Source organism: Frieseomelitta varia, unplaced genomic scaffold (genome assembly GCF_011392965.1).
Source record: "Frieseomelitta varia isolate USP_RPSP 00005682 unplaced genomic scaffold, Fvar_1.2 scaffold_337, whole genome shotgun sequence".
Taxonomy (NCBI): Eukaryota; Metazoa; Arthropoda; class Insecta; order Hymenoptera; family Apidae; genus Frieseomelitta; species Frieseomelitta varia.
Genome location: NW_025110076.1, coordinates 67,601 through 93,530, shown reverse-complemented (window position 1 = coordinate 93,530; position 25,930 = coordinate 67,601). Strand labels below are relative to the sequence as shown.

The 25,930-nt window shown below is 29.9% G+C and overlaps 6 protein-coding genes across 15 annotated transcripts; 4 read left to right on the top strand and 2 right to left on the bottom strand.

Moving 5' to 3' along the window:
- Nucleotides 1-2,488: 2,488 nt before the first annotated feature.
- On the top strand, nucleotides 2,489-3,897 carry LOC122530292 (translin). 3 transcript variants are annotated; one of them, XM_043657119.1, is made up of 5 exons: nucleotides 2,489-2,658; nucleotides 2,971-3,070; nucleotides 3,138-3,353; nucleotides 3,442-3,521; nucleotides 3,591-3,897. In XM_043657119.1, exons 1-5 carry the CDS (start codon nucleotides 2,587-2,589, stop codon nucleotides 3,825-3,827), a joined length of 705 nt encoding a protein of 234 aa, XP_043513054.1. In that variant the 5' UTR covers nucleotides 2,489-2,586; the 3' UTR covers nucleotides 3,828-3,897. The 3 variants fall into 3 exon arrangements, with proteins under 3 accessions (XP_043513054.1, XP_043513055.1, XP_043513056.1); XM_043657120.1 differs by having other exon boundaries at nucleotides 2,514-2,671; XM_043657121.1 differs by having other exon boundaries at nucleotides 2,571-2,658; nucleotides 2,850-3,070.
- Nucleotides 3,898-4,063: 166 nt separating this feature from the next.
- On the bottom strand, nucleotides 4,064-22,868 carry LOC122530287 (glyoxylate/hydroxypyruvate reductase A-like). Of its 2 annotated transcripts, XM_043657110.1 has the most exons (5): nucleotides 22,853-22,868; nucleotides 5,498-5,638; nucleotides 4,810-5,184; nucleotides 4,353-4,717; nucleotides 4,064-4,271 (listed from the first exon to the last, which is right to left on the bottom strand). In XM_043657110.1, the coding sequence occupies exons 2-5, from the start codon at nucleotides 5,592-5,594 to the stop codon at nucleotides 4,140-4,142; spliced, it is 969 nt and encodes a 322-aa protein (XP_043513045.1). In that variant the 5' UTR covers nucleotides 5,595-5,638; nucleotides 22,853-22,868; the 3' UTR covers nucleotides 4,064-4,139. The 2 variants fall into 2 exon arrangements, with proteins under 2 accessions (XP_043513045.1, XP_043513046.1); XM_043657111.1 differs by lacking the exon at nucleotides 22,853-22,868 and having other exon boundaries at nucleotides 4,353-4,711; nucleotides 5,498-5,822.
- Nucleotides 6,505-16,036, top strand: LOC122530280 (enhancer of polycomb homolog 1). Of its 2 annotated transcripts, XR_006306951.1 has the most exons (11): nucleotides 6,505-7,176; nucleotides 8,000-8,138; nucleotides 8,220-8,461; nucleotides 8,583-8,839; nucleotides 9,450-9,585; nucleotides 9,672-9,974; nucleotides 10,233-10,384; nucleotides 10,461-10,595; nucleotides 10,670-11,620; nucleotides 11,717-11,960; nucleotides 14,263-16,036. XR_006306951.1 is itself a non-coding variant. In XM_043657098.1 (10 exons), exons 1-10 carry the CDS (start codon nucleotides 7,024-7,026, stop codon nucleotides 11,832-11,834), a joined length of 2,586 nt encoding a protein of 861 aa, XP_043513033.1. In that variant the 5' UTR covers nucleotides 6,505-7,023; the 3' UTR covers nucleotides 11,835-16,036. The 2 variants fall into 2 exon arrangements, 1 of the variants encoding a protein (XP_043513033.1); XM_043657098.1 differs by having other exon boundaries at nucleotides 11,717-16,036.
- Nucleotides 19,626-23,582, top strand: LOC122530279 (fanconi-associated nuclease 1-like). Of its 2 annotated transcripts, XM_043657097.1 has the most exons (9): nucleotides 19,626-19,724; nucleotides 19,841-20,086; nucleotides 20,117-21,255; nucleotides 21,338-21,469; nucleotides 21,534-21,992; nucleotides 22,060-22,471; nucleotides 22,557-22,679; nucleotides 22,891-23,002; nucleotides 23,142-23,582. In XM_043657097.1, the coding sequence occupies exons 1-9, from the start codon at nucleotides 19,641-19,643 to the stop codon at nucleotides 23,174-23,176; spliced, it is 2,742 nt and encodes a 913-aa protein (XP_043513032.1). In that variant the 5' UTR covers nucleotides 19,626-19,640; the 3' UTR covers nucleotides 23,177-23,582. The 2 variants fall into 2 exon arrangements, with proteins under 2 accessions (XP_043513032.1, XP_043513031.1); XM_043657096.1 differs by having other exon boundaries at nucleotides 19,841-21,255.
- LOC122530290 (NAD-dependent protein deacylase-like) lies at nucleotides 22,888-24,788 on the bottom strand. 4 transcript variants are annotated; one of them, XM_043657114.1, is made up of 7 exons: nucleotides 24,654-24,788; nucleotides 24,466-24,496; nucleotides 24,082-24,385; nucleotides 23,787-24,001; nucleotides 23,576-23,730; nucleotides 23,320-23,470; nucleotides 22,946-23,068 (listed from the first exon to the last, which is right to left on the bottom strand). In XM_043657114.1, exons 2-7 carry the CDS (start codon nucleotides 24,468-24,470, stop codon nucleotides 22,993-22,995), a joined length of 906 nt encoding a protein of 301 aa, XP_043513049.1. In that variant the 5' UTR covers nucleotides 24,471-24,496; nucleotides 24,654-24,788; the 3' UTR covers nucleotides 22,946-22,992. The 4 variants fall into 4 exon arrangements, with proteins under 4 accessions (XP_043513051.1, XP_043513052.1, XP_043513049.1 ...); XM_043657116.1 differs by lacking the exon at nucleotides 24,654-24,788 and having other exon boundaries at nucleotides 22,888-23,082; nucleotides 24,466-24,549; XM_043657117.1 differs by lacking the exon at nucleotides 24,654-24,788 and having other exon boundaries at nucleotides 22,888-23,082; nucleotides 23,588-23,730; nucleotides 24,466-24,542.
- Nucleotides 24,381-25,917, top strand: LOC122530288 (methionine aminopeptidase 1D, mitochondrial). 2 transcript variants are annotated; one of them, XM_043657112.1, is made up of 6 exons: nucleotides 24,381-24,613; nucleotides 24,689-24,928; nucleotides 24,998-25,189; nucleotides 25,291-25,441; nucleotides 25,499-25,609; nucleotides 25,679-25,917. In XM_043657112.1, the coding sequence occupies exons 1-6, from the start codon at nucleotides 24,578-24,580 to the stop codon at nucleotides 25,867-25,869; spliced, it is 921 nt and encodes a 306-aa protein (XP_043513047.1). In that variant the 5' UTR covers nucleotides 24,381-24,577; the 3' UTR covers nucleotides 25,870-25,917. The 2 variants fall into 2 exon arrangements, with proteins under 2 accessions (XP_043513047.1, XP_043513048.1); XM_043657113.1 differs by having other exon boundaries at nucleotides 24,551-24,607.
- The last annotated feature ends 13 nt before the right edge of the window (nucleotides 25,918-25,930 follow it).

The window sequence follows — 25,930 nt, the reverse complement described above, 5'->3', positions numbered from 1 at the left end:
CCTGACATTTATGCTGATGCATTTCACTTGTGTCATGTATATGCTGAACGTTAACTGTTGCTCACATCAATAGTGTGTTCTGTTCACAGCATGGTTTCCAACTGAGTTTGTCTCTCGTATAATATTGCTTGCTTAATTTTAATGCGATCCGCAAATGCAACGTTTTTATTCTCTTCGACACGTTATATTGTACGCGATAAAAATAGTTACGATATGATCAAAGAAGAAGCAATACGATTTAATAAGCTGCAACGCTACGATACCTGTTTCATATTTGATAAGGACGCTAAAGGAATCGGGCGATTGCCTTTGTCGTTGATGTATTCGTGTTTGCATATCTCTATCGACGTATTGACATTGCCGCGACGAAAACGAGCAAGAAAACCTGTTTAACGTACAAATATTGAGCAGCTACTAGATTCCTCTTACGCCTAGTGTAACAGTTGTGACGCATGAATATTAATCGCAAAATTTGCCGTACATGTAAAAGCTCGTTTCACGACAACTTATATATACATATATTCATCGTACTATAATTATTGTTATTTATTCTCGACTCGAAAAAAGATACATGGATGTTTTAATTTTTATCGATTTTCTTTTCAACAGAAAATGATGTACCAGATTAAATTTTGTTCGATGTATGGAAATTTCTGGTGATTCCTCCTTGGTTTCGAATGCGAAGTAAATTTTATTGGTTGTGGGAAGACATATTTCAAAAGGACACCCGAGGCATAATTTTTGAAAGATAAGACTGCACGACTAAAAATAAATCGCATGGATGGTATCGAATGGCTGCACGTACAGTGCAGATAGTACGAAAAATTTACGATAGCCTACGGTACCAAGATTTTATTAAGATTGGCGCCTTGAGGAATGCAAGTTTAACGGATCGTCGTCATCCAGTCTTCTTCTTCTTCTTCTTCGTCTTCACCGCCCTCTTTCTCCTCGACAAGATCCTCTTCGATCCATTTGCTCGCACTTGCGTGTAAATACATGGTGATGCAAATCGTTTTACATCTCGGGCAAATCAACATTAGGCACAAAAATCATCACTTTGACAAATGAAATACATTTTACTATGAAGGTAAGGTTCTATTGGAAGTCGCATTTTTTATTATTATTATTTATTTGCCTTTATTAAAGTTATAATATTTATTTTTAAAAAACATAAATATAACACACAAATAGAAATATATTTTAGAGAAAAAGAAATTGCAAAATAACATCTTAATCACTGAAACTAATAACCAATTTTAAAAGACGCATTAATTAAAATTAAATTGGTAATCATTCAAACTAATAGAACACATCGTTTCTTGTACTTCCTGGCCACGAGTTCTATTGTAATGCGAGATATTCGAATATCGTAGATGGAGCATAAAGATGTTCAAACTTGAAGATCATCATCAAGGACGTCGAATGTTTTGAAATTTATTCGAATGTTTAATGGCTGAATAGTGAAAACTTTTCTCCAATTGCTTCACTTATCTTTTATTAACTAAGTATAATTTTCTATTTAATTATTACTTAAGGATTAAGTGTCTCAATGGCAAAAATGAATTTGAACATTTTCAATATTAGTATCAAAAAATCTTTCTATCGAATAGATTTATCCAGGAATTTCTAATAAATTTGATCTCTTGCGAACTCATAAAGGTGGGCGTGAACTTTTCAATAAAGCCAGTCTCGTTCGGATACTTGAACGCGTGTATCGGGATCAATGACACGCCCGCAGATTCCCTGAGGTATCCTCTACGGACTATGTAGAGGCATCCTGTAGAATTCCAACCACCTTCCTCGACTTCACAGCAGGACCTACTGGTTTCTATTTATATACTGTGCGAGACCTTGCAGCTTACAGCTTGCGCGCTTACGGACTCGGTTTCCAAACTGTGCAAATCCCTATCGCCACTCCATTATCCTTATAACAAATAATTATTTACCCTAATATTTTAATCTAATAGAGCTCATTAATCACCTTGAATTTATATTAATTAATATTAACCGTTTTGTTTTGTATAGAAAGTAATTCATATTCATAGCGATTAATGTAAATATATTAAATGTTCATTTAATAGCGAGAAGAAAATTCCTCAAAGAAGGATCTTCTAGGTTTTCGATGTTTCTCATGCGACTAATTAGAACTTGAGCAATACAGAAAAGTTGTATGCATTTAAGGAATTCTAGTAGAATATGTAAGTACCTATAATATAACAACTAAATTACGATAATGCATACAGTGCATTAATAATTGGTTTAGTTTTTATATGTGCAGTAATTTATAGCATTTTTGAGAATTGTTAATTATTAATGAGAAAAATAAAGAAAAGTTAAATATCAAGCTTTTATTTGAATTATATTAATATCTATTATAGTTTGTTCTTATAAAAATGAAATGAAAATATAAGCAGAGAAAATATGACCATATTTATAGTTTACAATAGTAAATAAATTTTTATTTGAAATTTAACAAATATAATGACGCCATCTATCGCATGGCTCGTTCACTATCAAGTGTATACATATTGAAGTGTTTTATTAAAACATTAATAGTAAAAAAATTTTTGAAGAAACTACAACAATATGGCTGTCAGAATATCGGAAATTTTTAACTCTTTTCAGGATTATTTAAACAATGAAGAGGAATTGCGTGAGGTATATATTAATAGTATGTCATCTAATCTTTAAATCATGTTACTAAGAAAATGTAAATGCTAAATAATTGCAATATTACTTTTAAAAAATGTTATTTCTACAAATTATTTCATAATTATTAATTTACAACATAATTAATTATTTTTACTAAATACACATTTATTCTCATGTTTATTCTATACATGTTCTAGGTTAAGATACATTGACACTATAACCTTACTATTGTAAATTTTTTAAAGTAGTGCATTGTAATATTAATTAAAGACATGCTATATACAAAAAAATATACTAAAATGTTTTTTTGTGTCAAAGGAAATCCGTGCTATTGTAAGAAATCTTGAAAAGAGTGCCAGAGACATTTTGATGATATTACAAAACATACATAATGAAAATAACATGGAAGAAAACATAAGTATGTGTCAATAATTCAATAGATTATAAAAGTACCAATGTAGTTATTATCTTTTTTTCATTTACAGTAGTATCTCAGTATTGTGTAACATCAAGAGAATTATTTATAGATGTACGTAAAAATTATGCAAAATTGGCAGAAGTTGTACCGCAAGATCAATATTACAGATTTCATGAACAATGGCGTTTTGTCACGCAAAAATTATGTTTTTTAGCTTCTTTAATAATATATTTAGAAATTAAAGTTTTGGTTACTAAAGAAACTGTTGCAGAAATATTAGGAGGTATGTAACTGTTTGAAAAGAATGAGGTTTGAAAAAAGAACTTTTTTCATTTATTCATGCCTAATATATTTTGGTATTGTATGTGTAGTTAAAAATAATAGAGAAGATGGTTTTCATTTGGATTTAGAAGACTACTTAATGGGTTTATTACAATTGTCTGCAGAACTAGTAAGCATACTGTATGATACATTTACTCAGTTTAATACTACACTTACTTATCTAAATATTATATTTCAGAGTCGTTTTGCTATAAATAGCGTTACCAATGGTGATTATAATCGACCTATAGAAATAGCACGATTTGTAAATGATTTGAATGCAGGCTTTAGACTTTTAAATTTGAAAAATGATTCTCTAAGGAAACGTTTTGATGGCTTAAAATATGCTGTTAAAAAAGTGGAAGAAGTAGTTTATGATCTTAGTATACGGGGTTTAAAACCATCTCCAGATTCATTTACTGAAAAAGGAGAATAATTATTTTTAAAAAATAATAATTTTATATAAGTAATATATATCATCACGTATAATAAATTATTGAAGCAATTATTTTCATATTTATAAATTATAACAACTATAAAAATATTACATTTTGATTTTATATCAAAATATTTGATACAAATATTTTATATAATTGAATTATTTGAATATTTAACTCTTTGCACAATTAAATATCAAATAAAATTGAAAGAATCAATTTGACGCACTTGTTGTTTGTGCATAAGTATCAACAATAAATGCACGTGTCGGCCATTTCGTCCGATTATTACGAGCTAGACGCTTAAGAAATTAATAGCCTTCTTCTAAATTTGCTATATTTAGCAATTTTTCACCTTTAATATATCTTTGATAATTTTGAACGAAATAATCTGCAATATCTCGTGCACGGCTTACACCTGAAATATGTGGTGTAATCGTAACCTAAATAAAAAAATTTCTATTATTAATTAGACAGAACTGGGTTTGATTTTAATTAATATTAATGCTCATGCATTAAATTACCTGTGGTAATGACCACAATTTACTTTTTCCAGACAATGGTTCTTCTGCAAACACATCTAAAATTGCTCCCAAGATCCATTGTTGCTCAAGTGCATTTAATAAATCTGTCTCTTTAATGATAGTACCTCGACCTATATTGATAAAAATACTACCACGATTTTTACAATTTTCTAATATATTTCCATTTAATAAACCTAAAGTACTAGGTGTAGATGGTAAGACATTAATAATATAATCACAGTTTGTTAGTACTTCAGGCAAATGTTCAATTGTTCTATGTTCGTCAATATAATTTAAGCTCTCCTTAAGTGGTGTTCTTGTCATTCCCCATACGGTGGCACCAAACATTTTTATTTTTTCTGCAACTTTAAAAATGATAAATATATTTTTATAAAGTCAAACTAGTATTCACTTGTAATGGTAGTAATAACATACAAAGAATTCACAATATAATTACTTGTTTTTCCAATATTTCCTAATCCTAGAATAGCCACAGATAAGTCAGAAATAAGTTTGTAATCAGAAATATTTCCATCTGTTATCCATTCTTTGTTTTCTTGATTTTGATATTGCTGTCTTTGATTACGTTCAAAATTAAAAATGTGCGCTATTGTATATTCAGACATAGCTAAAGCAAGACTCTTGTCTGAGAAACGTGTAAGTGTATAATTAATTTTTTTATCTCTCAGATTTGAAATTAGCGATTCGATACCGGCCCATGTTGTTTGTACCCATTTTACAGATGGCAATTTATCTGTATATGGCAAAAACAAATCACAATCAGTTACCACTATATCTGCATCTTGTAATTTTGATAATGTATCACATTTATCTGAAAAAAAGAAAAATAATTTTCTCAATAATAAATGATATTTACATTATATAATGAAATTGATTTATATAAGAATGATGAACAGAAAAATGTCGTTTCTAAATTTATACGAATCGTAAAATATATTTGAAGAATGTATTGAAAATTTAAATTTGGTGGGTTTTCCGCCAATGTCTAAAACCCAAATGCGCAAATACAGTGCTCAGCAAATCGTAATAATAGTGCGTTTTAACACGTGCTTGCTGCGAAACACCTTTCGAGCTGAGGAAATTCGAGCTTTATGAATATGAGAAGTGTATGTCAAAAGTAATACCTGGCAAAACGTCAAATATTGTTGAATTTGGAAGTTTCATTCGAAGATGGTAAGATAACCTCGGAATCACGGAAAGAATTGCAATACTCTGCGCCATGTCGCAGAAATACGATTACGCGGGAATATGATTTAACTTCAACTCTTTTAATTAAATAGAATGTTCAGCCTCCGTTATAACTGATTTCCAATTACTACGATTAATACCACAGCATTAGACTTGTTGCTTTAATGTGTTGTATCAAGGCATCTAACCTAATTTTTTGTTCAAATGGAAAAGAATTGTTCAGTATTAATGCTTTTTTCGTTTTATCTTTTTTCATTAGTTTTCATGATTTAATAGTATCATTGTTTTATTAAGTTTTTTTAGTTTGTTCTTTATTTTAATATCTAAATATATTGTCTTAAGAAGTTTTAATGGTTGGAATGTTTTTTTGTGTTATTAAAGATTGAAATGCATTCAAAAGATATTTAATTGAACTAAAACATTAATTTTAATATCAAAATTGTAAGGAAAAAACAACAACGTCATTTAATTAATAAAAAATCAATTCTAAACTGATTTCCGATTCTTGCACTCTGTGAGAAATTTAAAATACCTTCAAATGTGTAACGCGTGCGCAAATTAAGGACATTTAAAATATGAAATACAAGTGTATGTGAAAATTATAATAGTAATAGAGACTTGTAATTAAGTTCTATTATTACTTATTCTTGTAATTAAGTTCTATTATTACTTATTCTTCTAACTATACTATCAAGTATGATACGTTAATCTCGCAATTATTAAATTTTTTTACAAAACTTAACGGGATGGAAAAATATTAACCTAAGGATTGTTAAAAGCTACATATTTTAACCTGTAAACCTATAACTTAATATGTATTCATTTCCAATTTTTAACGAGAAGGTTAAAAGATCTTTTATTTGTTTGCATAGAAGGTACAGTGATAGGTTAAGAAAGCCTCAAAAAATTTCTACGCTATCGGATATCTGTCATGTAGCATACATTTGAAAAAATTATCAGTATATGTACAATACGTTCAGTTCGAACGTTTAGACTGAAATATATGTAAAAAATTGGATTAATTTCCGACGAACAATAGGTAGTGTGAACGAGGCTTGTAACGAAGAAATCCGCGAAGCATCCAATAAACGCTCGCGAGTTGACCGGTGGCGGTAGTAAGCCGATTCCCGCGCGGCGCACGTCGCATCGCGGAACTGCTCGAGCTGAACGTGTTAAATGGCTGTGCGTCGGCCATGATGGCTTTGAGCAGGGACCGTGTCACGCAAACATGTTTTCGAAGTGATATATCTCGTTTGGTGACTGAGTGACCGTGTTCCAGCGCGATGGCCGGAGAACGATGAGGCCCTGAGCGCTCTCTGTGCCGGGTATTACGGCCGCAGGGCCCCTAACCAGGCCCAGTCAGGTTCACGTTCCTTAAGTCCGAGGCCCGAGCCGACCCGACTGGCCTCACGGTTCGACACCAGCCAACTCGGTTGTCAACACGCGAGCCAGCCGCCTCAGGATGAGCAAGCTGTCGTTCAGGGCCCGTGCCCTGGACGCTTCCAAGCCCATGCCGATTTATATGGCTGAGGAACTGCCGGATCTGCCAGATTACTCGGCCATTAATCGTGCTGTGCCCCAAATGCCCAGCGGCATGGAAAAGGAGGAGGAATGTGTAAGTCGAACGTTCAGCCTTCTTCCAGCATGTTTTCCCTGTCCGCCATCTTACTTTCAGCCACGTCTTCGTAAACAACCGGCAGATGGCATCCCGTTTACGATTATTATGCTCAGAAATTCTTTATTTTTTATTGTTAAACATAATTAACTACGATATTTTATACGTTATTATTGTTCTCCGCACTTTTGCACACCTTGTTGTATCATTATTGACAGCTGTCAGTCTTGTATATCAAAGTAATCATGAAATTGAAATGGATGTTTCAACGTTGCTGTTTTAACGTATGAGAAATTTTCATGTTAAAATTTTTTCAATCGTTCTATCTTTTGTAGCATGTTTCTTTACAATGTAATTCTTAATAATTGTTTCTTTTTGTTCTTCTTTTTATTCTAAAAATGTATAAACAATAAACAATCAATGGCACAGCATAGTTGTCATTATGTATAGCGATGGCATTTCATTGAAACAATGTTAATAACATATATTTATTGATATATGTAGCGCTATTTTCATATTATTTATGTACTTTAAAGATGTCATTTCCATAATTTTCTGTTTTATTCCTATTTTATCAATAAAAATATCAATATTTGATATGTTTGATATTTGACTTGATCTTAGTTAAAACATTTTCTAGATATTATATTACAAATATACTATCAATAATGTAATATCTCGATTTTAATATAATTCTCGAGTAGCATATGAAGAAGCAAGAAGAGAATCTCTTATTTCTTATAATAACATATGAAAAACTAAAAATTTAAATAATTTCATATTTTATAAAGTCTCGTATTGATTGTAATAAATATTTATCTAGGAACATCACTTGCAAAGAGCAATATGCACGGGTCTAATCATTCCTACCCCTGAAGTAACCGATTTAACAGATGTGGAAGCTTATGACAAGATTTATCCAGCTGACTATAAGCTACCTCGTCAACTTATACACATGCAACGTAAGAGAACATGACAATCTTTAACAATCAATATTGTTCTTTACATAACAGATTTAATAATTATATGCCTTTTTTTTGAAGCTTTTGCAATGGAACAAGATATTCCAGACTATGATATGGATTCAGAAGATGAAAAATGGGTTGCAATACAAAGTCGTAAAATGGACCTGACTCCTCTTCAATTTGAAGAAATGATGGATCGCTTGGAAAAAAGTTCAGGACAAACTGTAGTCACTCTCAATGAAGCTAAAGCACTTCTTAAAGAAGATGATGATTTAATTATTGCTGTGTTTGATTACTGGTTAAATAAACGTCTTAAAACAGTAAGTTTTTATACATTATAGTTTTTTTATACGTTTGTTATATATTACAATTACAATGATATATATAGTACAATTGTTGATAAAATTTTATTAACATTACTATATATTTTTTCTGTCTCAGCAACATCCTCTTCTATTAACGGTAAAAACAGAACATCGGTTTGGTTCAGCTGCCAATAATCCTTATTTAGCGTTTAGACGTAGGACGGAAAAAATGCAAACACGTAAAAATCGTAAAAATGACGAAACTAGTTACGAAAAAATGTTGAAACTCCGTAGGGATCTTAGTAGAGCAGTTACTCTTCTCGAAATGGTTAAAAGAAGAGAAAAAACTAAGCGAGAACATTTACATCTTACGATTGAAGTATATGAAAAAAGGTGTGAACATGATCTCCCAAACTTTTTATATTTTCATCTCTATGTAATTAGCTTTCGAACTTTATAGTGTGTAACTGGTAATACAACAGCATAGGGGATGATTTTACGTGAAAAAATAGATCAAAAAGAAAAAATATATTTTTTTCATTTGAAGCTTCGTTTTCGAGAAAATTTATCAAGTATACTCTTGAATTTGGCTACATCTAAAAATCAGTAAAAAATATAGAATAAAATTTAAGGTCTTCCTTTCAAGAAAATAAAATTTGAACAATTATTAAGAATTGGCTTAATATTTGGGTATTCAATACATTTTCAAATTTAACTTTCTCAGAAACGAAGCGTCTTATAAAAAAATTGTATTCTACACTTTTGACTTGTTTTTGCATAATCTCGTTTCGATTATTCACTCTTGTCTAGTTCAGAATTAGCCAAATTCAACTATATTTGAAAGATTTCCAAGTTTGTTTTTCTCGAAAACGAAGCGTTAAATTAAAAAAATTTTATTCTTTCTTTTTGACTTATCTTTTTACGTAGAATCATCTGTAAACAATTGTGCTAATTGTGCTAAAACTAATTACGGGACAGCCTGTATAATTAAAAAACTGCACAGGTATCAGGCACAAGACTTTAATGGACAAATATTGGCAGAAGTATCAGCGTTAAAAACACCGAGACCTGCTTTCGCGCCACTATTTACAAATCAGTTTGGTGTTCATCAAAACTGGGCAAATAAAGTTTGTAGTAAAGTAAGTATTTTTTCATACTATTTTCATACTGTTCTGATAATAAGATACAAATTTTACTAATGATGATATATTATTGTTTTTTTCAGGACGATGTGGTACCCAAGAAAGAAAAAAGACAATACAAGAAACGAAAACATAAAACTGATAGCAGGGGAGGGAGTTTGGAAGATAATGGTGTACGGGCTGGAACAGGTAGCGGAGGTAGTCGAGGAAATCGGCCTGGTGTGCTTGGAGGCGGGCTGGACCCGTTACTAAGTTCAGACGAAGATAGCTCACTTCCATCTCATTCACATCCCCAACCCTCTGTTCCATCGGATCGCGATGACGAAGACACCACTGATGAGGGTCAATTCACTTTCCGACGAAATAGAAATAGCACTTATCTACCAGTAAGTGCTGTTGAGTTCTCACATGTTTTTATTTTCTATGTACGATTTCTGATAGAAACAGATGTAAACCGAGTAGCATGTGGATTTGAAACAGGACTGTTGTTTAATTTTGCACAAGCTGTTGTTAATCATGGGTGTCAATGAAAATTATCACGAATCATTTTGTGAAAATAGTGTTAGTGTTAAAGTGTTAGTGTTAGTGTTAGTGTTAAAGTTCTTTTTTTCAGGATTGTAGATATAGAGCTTTTCTCTTTGCAGCCTGTATCAGGTGGATTTGGAAATTGGCCTTGGTGTGATAAAAGCGAAGGGGGCTTGGCTGATAAGAAGTATAGGTTTGCACTGACTAGCATCAGCAAGCCAGTACCAAGATGTATTGGTTTTGCACGACGACGAATTGGTCGAGGTGGCAGGTATGATATAACATTTATAAAAAGACTACGTAAAAATGATGTCTCGTATATCATTTAATGTTATATCCAAATTCAGAGTAATATTGGACCGCTGTTCGACCGATATGGATGATATGTGGTCTTCTCTAGACTTCACGATACATCAACCAAAACGGGAACCAGTGGAGTCTGATACAACTGCCGCGTCAATAACTCCTATCAAAAAGGAGTGGTATGTTGGCTAACAATGCAGAATTTCAATTTTACAGTACAACAAATTGATTTATTAATTTATTTGTAACACAGGTTACACTTTCGACCAAAGACTCCACCTCTGTCAGTGCATAGTCCAAGTGAAGAAAGTAGTGATACGGACTCAGATATAGAGCCAACATTGATTCCATCGAAACCGCTTCCATACCCGTTCCCACCTGAAGCAACATCTATCTGTGTGGAAGTAGAGCCTGAACGAGTGGGGGATGAACCACCTTTTACATCAGAATTCAATATCGCTGATTATTTCTCGGATACTCTGTCGGACTTTGATCTTGCCGTGGCGAGTATCACTGGTAGTGCGTGTGTTAGTGGACTATCGGATAATAACTCTGATGATACACGGACAAACGAACTGGGCAGTTCACATTTTGTTGTGAAGTCGCTACCTAGCAGTCTTTTTGCACAGCCTGTAACACAACAGAGTCGGCCTCAGTGCAGTGGTAGTGGTTTTAGTGTTGTAAATACTTCTGCAAGCTCTACAATCCCGTCGTCTTTCTCGTGTATAACCAACCAACCCACAACGTCGAGTGTAGTATCTACGCAATGTGCTGCTACTGAAACACAGTCTAGACAGCAACAACACAGACAATTACCAAACAACAGCAGTCCTGTTTCCATTCTGTCTAAGTCCTTGACTAGTCCAACGAATAATAGGAATGGCGGCAGCTGTGGCAGTGGTAGTGCTGGAGTCAGAGTGTTTAGTGCAAGTACCACAACTAGTGGAACAATTACAAACTTTGGCAATGGGCATCAAAATGGCCCATTGCCTCATATAAATAACTCTAATAATCTTTCAAATAGCACTCACGTCGTGAATAATCAGTCAACGATAGTTCTGCCACAAAAACATCCGCCGTCCAATCTGCTACCTGGCTTGATCGCACAGAGCAAATTGGCGAGTCTTGCAAGGCAGCAACAACAGACGCAAAGTCAGGCGCAACAAATCCCAACGTCCGGGGAAATTACGCTTAATAGTAATAGGTGAGTTTTGGTATATCCTTAATTTATTATCTAGGAATCTAGTTTCATAGACTATTTTCTTGTATTTATTATCAATGATTCCGTAATTGATTATAGTGAAAATTTGGATATGAAAGTGGATGGAGTGGAAAATGCGACTTGCGATGGTAAACCGCAGCAGCAACAGCTTGTACGGGCAAATAAAACAAATTCATTAGCGATGGAAGTGACATGATGCCTGCTATTGGCACCCCTGTTACCGCCAATACGTCACTGGGGGCTCCGCTAACTTTACCTTGCCTATGTCTGTCTACCTTTTGGAGACTGAACATATACTGCGTGCTCGTTAATATGAAAAACGGTACGGCTAGATTCGATTGCAGAAATACTCTGATCAGTTGCCTTTTACGGCGATGACGGAATAGTGTCGATTCCATTGCAAGTACTAAATTGTTTCAAAAATATTTAGACTATAATTCATTTTTCTAAGTCGTTTGTTTCCTTGCTAATTGAACAATCACGATTACTCGACGCAATCACAGTGTTTCATTAAAACTTTATAAGAAATATTTCATTTATTTTTGGTATATTAAATTTAGTATTAATTTCAGTTGTTATGTTTTTTCAATTCTTGATATAAATATTTCAGAGAGATGTTTATGGATATAATATTAAAATAACGTAATATACATATTTTCTGTTTTTTAAAATAAGAAATAGTTTTGTTCAACGCAAGGGAACTTTTATATTTGACAAATTGTAATTTCATTTTTATTGAAAACTTGGCAGAACTCCTTTCTCATTTTTTTACTCATATGTAAAAAATGATACTGTTGGAACATGTTTAATCAAATTATTAAAATCATACTACAAGCCTTCTCAAACACAGCATTAATTATTTTTATTATAAAAATATAATGATTTACGTTTAAGTATTTCTTCTTTTAGAAAGTTTTGAAATATTCGTTCGGTTTTCATATTTCTAAGATAAATTTAAAAGAAGATAATAATTATGACTAATATATCATAATATTGTAAAAATTTAATTTTAAATTATATTATTTTGCAACATAAAATCTGAATTTTTGGCAAATAGTATTTCTGTGTATACATTGTGGCTGTAAATTTTATTTAAATGATATGTACTAAAAATAGAATAGACCTCTTATGAAAAATGTATAGTAAACTTTATAAATGTTCTTAATACATATTGTCTATTTCAATCCTTAATGAACTCAAATTAGTTTAACTTATTGTGGATTTTTATGTTTGTTTCAATACTGTATAGAAATTCAGTTAATATGTAAGAAAATATTCAACTTTCTTTATAAAATACATAGTAGTACATTAAAAGGCTTTCAGGCTGTGAAATAATAAACCTATTAACAGTAATAATATTTAAATTGTAATAAAAAAGATTCTGATTGTTTTATGGCTGAGAAATATTTCTATTTTAATAACACATTTTGAATTAACTATAATTCAGTGAAATTATAATATATAAATATAAATCTTGATGTTGCGTTTGAGAAGCTTGTATCACGAAAATTTATATTACAAACTGACTAGTTCATGACATTATGGTTAGGGTTCATAATATTTACCAGGAACATGTAAGAATTTTTGTCTTTCAATTTAATAATTGCAAGCTGTGAGAATAACCATTAATGAATTTATTTGCCATACAAAATATGAAAGAATCTATCTTTTCTTCATAATGATGTATTAAATTTATGAATTAGCTACAAAGTAAATTGATTATTCATTTCATGCAAATAATTGGCATATGCCTGAAATAGCGTACTATTAACTTTTTAAATATTTTATAGCAAGATTTAAGTAACAGTATTTGGGAAAAATGGGTATATCTTATATGTGTATATTCATACCAGTAGAATTCTTTACAAAAAAAAAAAAAATAAATAAATAAATAAACATATTACATAAATATTATAATAATAGCTAAGTCTATGTTTAAGCTTCAAGTAAATGATTATAAACTCCCTGCTTAAATCAAACATATAACATCGTATCAATGGGTCATCATAAAAAGATTTAGTTATTTATCCATCTATATTTTATTGTAAACAGTTTTTGGAATCTACTGGTATAACTATGTGAAAATTGAGATTAAGGTATTTTGACACTTGCTCGTATATAATCCATATACTTTGTTACGTAATTTTGCAGATAAAAAGAAGAGTTTAATTACCACTAAATAAAACCTACATGAAATAGTTATTGAATCTGTGCACATTTTTATGTGCACTATTCTCTTCCTCTTAGTCTTTCTGCATTGTCTCCCATTCCATGTAACTATGTATTCAGATATTACATTAAAATATAAGCATTCAACAAAAAATAAGTTAGCAAAAAAATTGACAATATCAAGAGTCTAAGATGTTTTTATTTAAAAATTGATAATATGAAATAAGCATTTGTTTTATCTGACAAAAAAAGATTTTTAGTATAAATACACATTTCATATTTCTGTGTGGCTAATAGGAAGGATACTACCTATAAAAATGACACATTAACTGTATAATACATTAAATATATGAGTTTTAAATTGACGAAATTCAAGAGTATCTGTCACATAATTTTTATTATTATTTAAAGAAAGTTTCATCCACATACGCAACGTTTATTGATTAAATTTGTAGGCACTGATCAAGATAAATATCCTAGCCACTTGGACTGAAGATTTATAATTTAGGTGTATTACAAATGGCCATGGCAAAGTGTTTCAAATAGTCATTTATTTTCCAGACTTGAAACAGAGAAATTTTTTCCAAATATGCAATAAAAAAGTTCTTTCGCGAGCCGTAATACGAGATCAAGAGAGAAATATAATGGTGCAAATATTGCAAATTCTAGAGACTTCATGAAATCATAATAAGAAACAAACAAAAAGGATATATTGTACATATAAAAATAATTACGCTTATTGTATCTCTTACTTTTAGGTAATTAACTAAAAAATAACTGTAATTAATGTTGTTGTGGTAGGCGCACAGCGATGTGTACGAAAATTTATGAATTCGGGACGATTTTAGAGGAGGAGTAATAAAGAAATTTTATCCTGGATAGGACTTATTATTTTGTTAAGAATTTCACTCGCCTGTATATTATATAACATTTTGTGAAATCTAATTTCTGCCACATTTGTATATACTTTAGGTATCTGATTATTTTTCTCGTTTTTCTCAAACTCATCATTGAACGTGAAGTGCTTTTACATTCTTTTAATCACATATATTCGCAAACATCCAATTAAATTTTATTCTATGTCTTTTACATTATTTTGTTTCCTTTCTCACATTTATGTCTTATGTTGTTTTGCAAAATTCAGGCACAAAATGAAGAAAATGTCTTCCGTCATATGATTTTGAGAAAGACGAGAAATTATGCGGAAAAATATTTCCAAAAATGTACTTGTAAAAATCATTTGTTTATTTTAGTTGGAACGCTTTAAACGAAATATAGTGGTACATGGATTTTTATATAAAATTTATTAATGTTAAAAATATTGACCCAATAGCCATTTTACAAATGAAACGTCGAAAATCTTCAAAGTTTGATCGCTCCAACCAAAGACTGAGTTCGCTTTACATTTTCTGATTTGGCAAATACGAAGTTCCACGAGACCGATATCTCAATGTTTTTTAAATAATTCATCATAAATATACTCAGAGAGAAATATGATAATTTAGATATCACTTAGTAATACTTATCAAACGTTTTATTATTCAAAGAAATTTTTGTCGAATAATTTATATAATTAATCGATAAGATTCAAAAGAAACAATTCGGTCAAAATCAACCGTGAAACTTCGTGTTTACCTAATTTGTTGCATTCGCGGAAAACAATACTGTACCATGTAAGTAGGACTAAGCCGAATCAATGCAACTATTTAGAGCGATCGAACAAGACCGATAATCGTTTCGTGTGAAAAAAAAAAAAAAAAAAAAAAAAAGAAAAACAAATCATTAAGAGAAGGAATGAGCTTACAAATATAATGTTCAACGTGAAGCTCTTAAAAAAGTTCTGAATGTTAAAAAACTTTTACGATAATATCGACAGGTGTCGAAATGCGGTGTATCTATTATACGTGTATTTTATTCTGTGAATACAGTAGGACTTCTATGTCGCTGTGCGACAGGAAGATTTAATTGGAAAAAACGCTCCAACCAAAGCTCCAGTTTGAACGAAAGTTTGACGAGAGTATAGAGAATTCTTCTCAAGATTGTATAGTCGGAGAACTTAAGGGGAAGATCAAATTCTATATATGTATGTAGAATGTTTGGTCTAAACAACCCTTTAATTTGTTCTTCGACATACATCAGCTACTCTCTCGTCCCCTGATAACACCTTTCACTGAGTGCATGTATCAAATTTAATTTGATCCAAATAAAATATCATCAGATATAAATTAAGGCGTGAATTATATTTATTGCTTATAAACCGTCGAGGTCTAACAAATAAAAATTACATTCCTAAATTTATTTAGCCTCTTTCTCTCTATCTGTCTCTTTCTATTTTTCTCTGTAATTCTGATATGCTTACAATTTTGTAGTATATGCTTTTTGTGTATGCTAACAATAAACTGAGAATTCTTTTACGACGGAAAGCGAAAAATATTTTGAATGAAATTACAAAAACTGTTCATATACTTATTTATCTTTTCATATCTTCAGAAAAGTAGAGATGTTATCAGGTAGATGAGTTATTTTTTATGAATCACATATAAAAATTTAAATTCAATTATTGTTTAGCATTAATGTCTATAATAAATGTGATTAACATTTGAATCTATTAGCTAATATAACTAATTGAATATGTATATGTGTATATACATTAGTGTAATGTATATATGTATGTGTATATATATATATACATTGCAATTTGACTATTAAGTGTATTCTAATTATATAATTTCAACAAATTGGCAAAATTATGGACAAATTAATTACATCATTTAAATTAAAAAAAGAAAATGGAAAAAGAAAGAAATAGTTGTGAGGCTAAAATATATGTATGTATGCGACATCTTCTATATTATTCATTTTAATAGATTAAAATTTATATTTTATTTCATTTAACTATTGTATTTATATTACAATGAATATTTTACGCATTACACGACAAAAAAGTATTTGTTATGCTAACTTAAAACATAGTAGATTTATTTTCCAAACTGTAGGTAAAAAAGTAACAAAGAGCAGTATACAGTTGCATTTCATTCATAATATTAACGAAAGATTTATGATCGTAACGAACATAAATTTGACAAAATTTGAAGAGGCAAATATTTCAAAATAAATTCTGATTATATTGTGTGAAAAATAAATTTCTTTAGGATATTTGATCTCTTCGCTGGGAATAGTTGTAAAATAAAATTCATTTACAACAATGTTTTGTGTATATAATCCTTGCTTGAAGAACTTGAAGGAAATAGTTAGATAGGTTACATTTTCTTTGCATATTTCTAAAAATGTATGTTGCATAGGTTTATTTCTTTTATCAATATCACATTTATATTATTTACGATTATTCTTTTTAGAACTTATTATATTTCAAATGTGAAATTTTTTTATTTCTATTTATAATTTATGTTTTTGCAATTTTCAAATTCGTTTTTCATCACTGAAGGTTATACGCCAGGATTCAGGACACTAATAAAAATGCTTGTAAATATGAACATTGTTTAATTTATTTATAAAGTTTTTATTATTATATCGATATTAGTAAAATATACAAAAATTATAAATTAAATCTGTTTCTTATTAGAGGCATTTTGGTTTATAGAATTTTGTATTTAAATATTTGTAACTCTGATTAAGTGAACTTATTGCTGTACTTGATACTTCATTAATACTATAAATTATACAATTATGTTTAATATAAGCATTAAATTTAAAAAGAATCAAGTAGGAAATTCCTTTTAATGATGAAATTATACATGTGTATTTATACATAAACAATATGGATAAGTATGACGAAAAACATTGATGCTTTATTAATATAAGACTTGGTCATGTTAGTAAGTTTTTTTTAGTAATATATGTTACACATAATAATTAATATATGATACACACGTTCATGTATATGTACACGTTTTACATAAATTTTTGTATGTGACACATATGATATTTATATTCATAAAAACAAATAATTTAATTTTCTAGCGCAATGCTGTTCATGAATGGGACTTTACTTGGATTCGAGGTTTTCTATGTATTATAATATATAAAAGTAGAATTTAGAAAGAAGACAGCATCATTTCTCATTCACTTTTATGTTAAGCATGCACCGTGTGGATCTCTCCTAGGATAGATGCCGGAACTAATTTATATTGTTGTCCTTTTCGCACACTATCATTTTCCTTGCCTACGGCGCGAATATGTTTGTCCTTCTCGTACGCTGTTGCTCTCCTTGTTTAATGTGTGTCTGTCCTTGTGTCTGTCTTTGTCGCACACTGTTGCTCTCCTTTTCTATAACGCGTATATATCTGTCCTTGTCCCACGCTATCGCCTTCCTTGTCTGCCGCACGAATATGTCTGTCCTTGTCACACGCTAGTGCTCTCCTTGTCTAATGACGCTAGACAAGGAAAGCAATAATGTGCGACAAGAACATCCTTCGATCTATTGAAAAAAAATTCAACTTTTTACACAAACGTTTTTCTAGGACAAAACACACATAGAAAGAAAGTAGAGAGCCTAATTTTAAGGAGGCATATAAAAAAGTTCGAAAATTATTCCTCTTAATTAGGTTGTTCTCGTAATTAGTGCGAGCTGTCACAATATGGACATGGTGGCGCCGTCTATTGATAACTCGGTGGTACTAAAAACAGAATTTTCGACTTTTAGTACCACCGAGTTACCAATAGATGGCGCCACCATGTCTATATTGTAACAGCTCGCACTAATTACGAGAAAAATCTAATTAAGAGGAATAATTTTCGAATTTTTTTATATGCCTCCTTAAAATTAGGCTCTCCACTTTCTTTCTGTGTGTGTTTTGTCTTAGAAAAACATGTGTGTAAAAAGTTGAATTTATTTTTCAATAGATCGAAGGATGTCCTTGTCGCACATTATTGCTTTTCTTGTCTAGCGTCATTAGACAAGGAGGGCACTAGCGTGCGACAAGGACAGATATATCTGTGCGGTAGACAAGGAGAGCAGCAATATGCGACAAGGACAAACATATAGGCGCGGTAGAAAAAGAGAGCAACAGTGTGCGACAAGGACAGACACGTACGCATTAGACAAGGAGAGCAACATCGTACAAGAAGGACAGACATATTCGCGCCCTAGGCAAGAAGAGTGATAGTGTGCGAAAAGGACAACAATATAAAAAAATTAGTAAAAATTAGTATAATAAATTAGTTCCACCGTTTCACTGCTTCGCGACGCTAGTATTTTAAAAGTGAAAATGTGTGGAAATAGAAAAGCTTATCAGAAGACTGCTATTATTCAGAACATGGAACATGTGTTTTTTGTAACTTATAATCATGCCTTTTTATTATAATACGATGTTCGAAAGAAATCTTGTGGGACAAAAGGTAAGAGAAGTACTATTTATTGTCACATGTTGCTACATGAATTCATTTTCGAGTAACATGTATGTTAATCTTTATAATTTTATTAGGACTATAAGAAATAACCTATTGGACCTGCATTTCATCTAGGGACCTACCTTGTTTCGAGGATGATATGAAAGGGTTGATATGATATGAATGTGTCATAAAAGAGTGATAATACAAGGTTGATATGATATGAATGTGTCATAAAAGAGTGATAATACGAGTTTAATTTTTTTCTATTTTATTGTTCAAAGAAATTAATACATATATATTTAAAACAAAGATATTTATTAATGTTGTATCAATGAGGTATTTAGTTATTTATTAAAGTTAATTTTTTGATATCATACTGTGTTTTTATGTATGGTGAAAAGTCAATCTTTAGTAATTAACTTGAACAATAATATTTTAAAGAATATTTTAAAGAATTTTATTGTGAAAAAAATATAAAATAATGTCACAACAAACACGCATTGATCAATTTTACAAATTAAACCATAAAAAACTTTTTAGATCAAGAAGTGAGCCTTATTCAAAGGTTAGTTGATATTTTCTCACTTTTTTTTTAATTATATCATTTAATTTCAATATCGTGTCAAATTTTTTAAATATATTTATGTAAGGTATATTGAATTAGTTTTTTTATTTTTGTAGAAAAAGAAAGGAGGAAATGAAAAGCAAAATGTTTCAGTGTCAGAAATTAAAAGTGAATTGGATTGTATGATATACGACAATCAGAATGGTAATTTAAATAATACAGAAACGATTAAAAGTAATGTTCAAGCATTGAATCAGAATGAATCAAATGATTATTCCAAACAAATGTTGATGTATGATGACAACAAAAAATCCAATTTATCAATGGATCAAGGAATAAGTGAAACATCAACTGAAAATGAAGACTGCTTGATAATATTACATGAAAAGTTAAATTATCCAAAAAATTCAGAAGTATCACCAGACAATATTAACATGCAATCACAAAAAATGTCAAAAAGTAAATCAAAAAGCAATAGTCACAGAATATCACCTATTATTGAAGACAATTCTTATTTAAAGAGAACTCCAAATAAGAAATTAAGAACCCCAGATAAAAATAAGTCTCCATTGAGAAATTCTAGTAGTTCTTCTTCGACACCTGAGAAATCAAATTATACTTCCACTGGTACTCCCAGTAAATCTCCAAGAACTATTGCAATGAAAAAACTTTTTGGTGAATATATAGATACTGACATTATTACTCAAGCTATTGAAAATATGAATTTAGCAACGCAAGGTGCTTTTCCATGTAACTTTGATTTAGAAAAAATATATTCCAGAAATATATTTAAGTATCAGTATAATAATACAAATAGTAAGGGTGAAACAAAGTATAAATTAAGTGATATTGATATATGTAATGATTTAGATGCAAAAGTCTTATTTACTACTATCTTCAGTGTACTTTCTAATCCTATTAATTGTACTTATTTTGTAGAATATGAATTTGATTTCATATTTTCCATAATCACTCTTCCTAAAGAAGCTCAAATGTTATTGGCCAGAATGATAAAAAGGAAAAGAAAGTGGTTTAGGAAAAGCAAAATAAATTATCCACAAATAGCTGCAGAATTAAAAGATACTTTTGAAGTTCTTGTTTCACGATCTATTTGTTCTTTTGATATTAAAGAAGAAAACTTATATACAATACTTGAATTATTACAAGTAAATGAAATTCAGCAACTTTGTAAGAGAATGAATATTGGTTTTAAAGGAAACAAAGAAAGTAATATACAAAAGTTATTAGTACTGTCAAATAACAAACCTTTGTTCCCTGGAATAAAATCTCCAAAAAATAGTTTATATAATTTAATTTTGGATACATTAGATTTTTGTGTACGCATAACTGATAAGACTTGGAATATTATTGATTTAATAATAACATTATTAATGCCAAATCAAGATCCCAAAAATAGTCTGGCAGATACATTTCACATATTATATGATGTTTATTTAGGAAAAAGAATATATCCAAAAAATTTGAATGAAAATTATTTTCCAGTATTTTCTTCTGGATTCCATTTAAGAAGGTAAATCTATTTTTTAAAATTGGCAATAGATTTAAAAAATAAAAATAAATTTTTATAATTTTTATTGTATTTGTATTTGTAGTTATGTGGCAGATAAATCTTCATTATTTACGATGTTACAAAATATAGAGAAAAAAAATTGGGAAGAAGTACGAAAATATGGAAATTTAGCTATGAACAAGTTGCCAAATTTATTGAATCACGAGTTATTCAGGTAATTTAAATTCTGTCGTTATAATAAAAATAGTGTTCAATAATTTCAATTTCAATTTTTGCAGATTAAAAAATTCTGTACTTCCTAAGCATGTTAGACGTTTTATGTCAGGATATATATGGTTGAAAATACTTTCTAAATCTATAGATGCATTTAAAAAAGACAAAAATGAAAAGGACAATAAAAAACGAGTAGTAGAAATTTTATCATTTTTATTGGAGCAAAATTGTCATATGCATGTATACAAAGGAGAATGGTTTACTGAATTAGCCCTCATTGAAATGCATCATCATAAAAACATAGAAGCATCTGCATCCACTATAATAAAAGCTTTAAAAACAGAAAACTTAACACAAGTGGATAAAGTAAATCTTATGGAAAGAGCAAGCAAAATTGTAAAAAAGAAAAATGGAATCAAAATAACCACGAAACATTCTATTAATGAAATATTAGATAGTCATGCTCATTATATGCCAAAGTATGAAGCAGCATCTATCATTGTACATGCCATAGCAATGCCAAGGTAAATTTAATTACACATGTATTACTTTTTTTAATTTAAAATATAAAATGAAATTAAATTGTTTCAGCAATGCTGCAGGCAGTAAAAGTAGTTGGTGTATAGAAAGCAATGCTAAAAGTCAAAGTTATGGATCAGTAGAAGCTGTTGCACTTTATCATTATCAAAAGCAAGGATTCCCTAATGGATTGCATTGTGAAGGTGCATTACCAAATATTCTATTTTATACTTTGTTTTGGGAAGAATTATATGATATGCATGTTCCTGGAGCATTTTCAACGCCATATGAAGAAGCTCCAAATGATTTATTTACAACAGAATTTTATAAAAATCGGAAAGAAAGAATAGATATGAAACTGCAAATTTTTGATAATTTAAATTCTGAATCATTAAGTTCTTTGGTAGAAGAGAAATTCGCGTTACTTAGACAATATCAATCAATAATGTTATCAAATATAATAGAGGATAATTCACAATTGAAGGTGTGTATTTTATTGATTCTATTGCTTTATTATTCAATATATTATAAAACTTTATAATTCACAATGAAAGATTATTTATTTATAGCAAATAGTACATTGTTTGGGAACTCAGGGTGTAATAGGGATTTGTAAACGACTTATTGATAATTTCAAACTCTGGAGAGCTGGATTTCCAGATTTAATTGTATGGAATTATAATACCAAAGAAGTAAGTATTTATTTAATAAATAACATTAATTATAAAAGTGTTAAATATAGTTTTATAAATTTTCTTAGAAAGATATTTTTATAAAATACATTTTTTAAATATTTTTACAAGGTACATAATTATATACCTTGTATAATATCTTGTATAATATATATTGTATAATATATTTTTACAAAGTTTTTTTAATTATAAATAAAATCTTTTACCGAAGCATAAAATTATAGAAGTAAAGGGCCCTCGAGATGTCCTTTCAATCAAACAACGACTATGGTTGGAGTATCTACATCAACTCGAACTTAATACCGAAGTGTGCTTAGTACAAGGTAATATCCATTTGATTTTTGAGAATTAAGGTTCTAAAGCTTCTGTCACAGTAATAGTGCAGGGACCTTGAAAATGGTACCTTTAAATAATATATTAAATAATATAATTAAAATAATATATTATATTATTTTATTGCAGATAAAAATCATGCAAAGAGTCCGCGTAACAAATAGAAGTCTGATTAAATTTCATCAATGACAATACATTTTTTTACATACATTATTCTATTTTATATCAGCAGAAGTATTTTAAATAAGATATTGATATTTTTTTACACCATATTATATGTATGGGTATAATTTGTATTTTAACTTACTCAAAATGTCTCGTAGCAGGAGTTGTTTCTAAATTAAATTCAGCGACGGGAATTCCACGTTGTGCTACTTGCGGTGCAAACATTGCGGCTGGATATACTACAGATGAAGTACCAATAACCAAGCAAACGTCACAGTTTTCAACAGCAGTATCTAATATTTTAATAAAAAGATAAAAACGTTATTTTATTAAAAAAATATTTTATTTAAATGTTATATATATGTCAGTATTAAACTTTTAAATATATATTTACTTACAAAAATACTTACAAGCTTGCTCCAGTATATATTCATCTAGATTTTCACCAAACCATACAATGTGAGGTCTTAATAGACCTTTACAATTTTCTTTCTCACATTTAGGTAAATCTTCTCTTGGGATATCAGAGGTCATAATATTTGGATCTGGTAACCTATTTATATTTATATTAATAATGAAATTTATAAAAAGATATAAAAAAGGGCTTACCCTTTCCCCTCTAAAGCGGGACATAAGGGAATATTTTTATTTACAACAACTTCGTGACAAATTGTACAACGTGTTTTATACAATGAACCATGAAGCTCCACTACATCCTTAGCTCCTGCTCTTTGATGAAGTTCATCAATATTTTGTGTCACAATCACAACATTTTTACCCTCTTCTAAATAGCGATTTTGAAATGCTGCGATTGTTTCATGACCCTACAAACTCCATTTAAAGTACAAATAATTTTTAAAAGAGATGTACTAATTAGAAATCAAAAATGTAATTCTTAAAATACCTTATTAGGCTTAGCTTCGCTTGCCACTCTTCTACGATATTCGTAAAATTCCCAAACCAAAGAGGGGTTCGCTGCGAATGCTTCTGGAGTAGCGAGATTTTGAGCCTGATATTTTCTCCAAAAACCACCAGCACCTCTAAATGTTGGAATACCAGATTCCGCAGAAATTCCACTACCAGTTAATATCAACACGTTCTTCGCGTTTGCGAGTACTTGTCGAAACGTTTTCATTGTAGTATTCATAGTTCGTGAATGTAGTTCATTTAAGGTTATTTTCCCAAATAATGCGTGTAGCAGCTGATTCCTATGTACATTTCAATGATGTGACGTCGTTTCAGTATTCTTTCAATTCATCAATTTAAAAGTGTATAAATTTATACAAACTTCATATAATCTTATAATCTGGCAGACCTTTCTGGCGAAGGAGAATGAAAATTATAAATATAAAAAATCATAAATACGAAATTTTTTAATTGTTTGAAATTATATAACAGAAATGTTTCTCAGAAACTTTTTTAAAAGGAAACCTAAAGTACGTTTATTTCAAGAAAATAAGTTTTTTTTTTGCATACCATCAAATAGTTATTCAGTGTAACAATTTTTGTAGACAATACCACATAAAGTTGTCAATAGTTCTTTTGGAAATTATGAGATTATTATGCCATGGGAAGTTTCAGAAATTAGAGAAGTACCACCGTATATTCCTAAACCATCTTACAGTCAATCTTCAGTACCTCGTGATGGTCCAAAAAACCCTGAAATTAAAGATAAAAATCAAATACAAAGCATGAGAGATAGTTGTAGTTTTGCTAAAAAAATATTAACTCATATTAAACAATATATAAAGGTACATAAGATACAACAAACATGAAATTTACTACTAACAGTACCGTTTAACTTATAACTCTTATTTTAGTCTGGTTTGACTACAGATGAATTAGATGCAATAGTTCATGAAATGATTATAAGTAACGGGGCTTATCCTAGTCCACTTAATTATAAAGGATTTCCAAAATCAATATGCACTAGTATTAATAATGTTGCATGCCATGGAATTCCAGATAAAAGACCATTAGCAAAAGGAGATATATTAAACGTTGATGTCACAGTTAGTAGAAATAATATATAGTATTATAATGTGATGTATTACACATATGATCTTGCATTTATAAACATGAAAAACAAAAATAATATTTTATTTCTTTTTAGGTATATTTACAGGGTTATCATGGAGATTGTTCAAAAATGTTTGAAGTAGAAGAGTGCGATGACGAAGCGAAACGATTAATAAGTGTAACGGAATTGTGCTTAAAAAATGCTATTGATATTTGTAAACCTAATGAAAATTTCTCTAGTATAGGTAATGATTATTATAATCTGAATAATAAAAAGTTTTTATATTCTTTTTAATTTTTAGGTAATATTATAGAAGACACGGCAAATAAAAATGGATATTCTGTAGTACCAATATTTGCAGGACATGGCATAGGTACTTACTTTCATGGACCACCAGATATTTTTCACTTTGGTATGTTGTTCTTATGAAATAATATATAAATATACTATTTCCATATTGTATATCTTATATTGCTATTAGCAAATAACTTTGGTGGGAAAATGCTACCTGGAATGACATTTACTATTGAACCAGTTTTAAGTCAAGGAAGTGAAGAAGTTAAAATTCTAGAGGATGGATGGACAGCTGTTACAGTGGATAATGCACGAACTGCTCAATGTGAACATACTATTTTAATTACTGATATTGGCTGTGATGTATTAACTTGTTAATCTGGTAAATTTATTTTTTATTGCCTCAAATATATTTGATGAAAGCTCGTACAATAAAAAT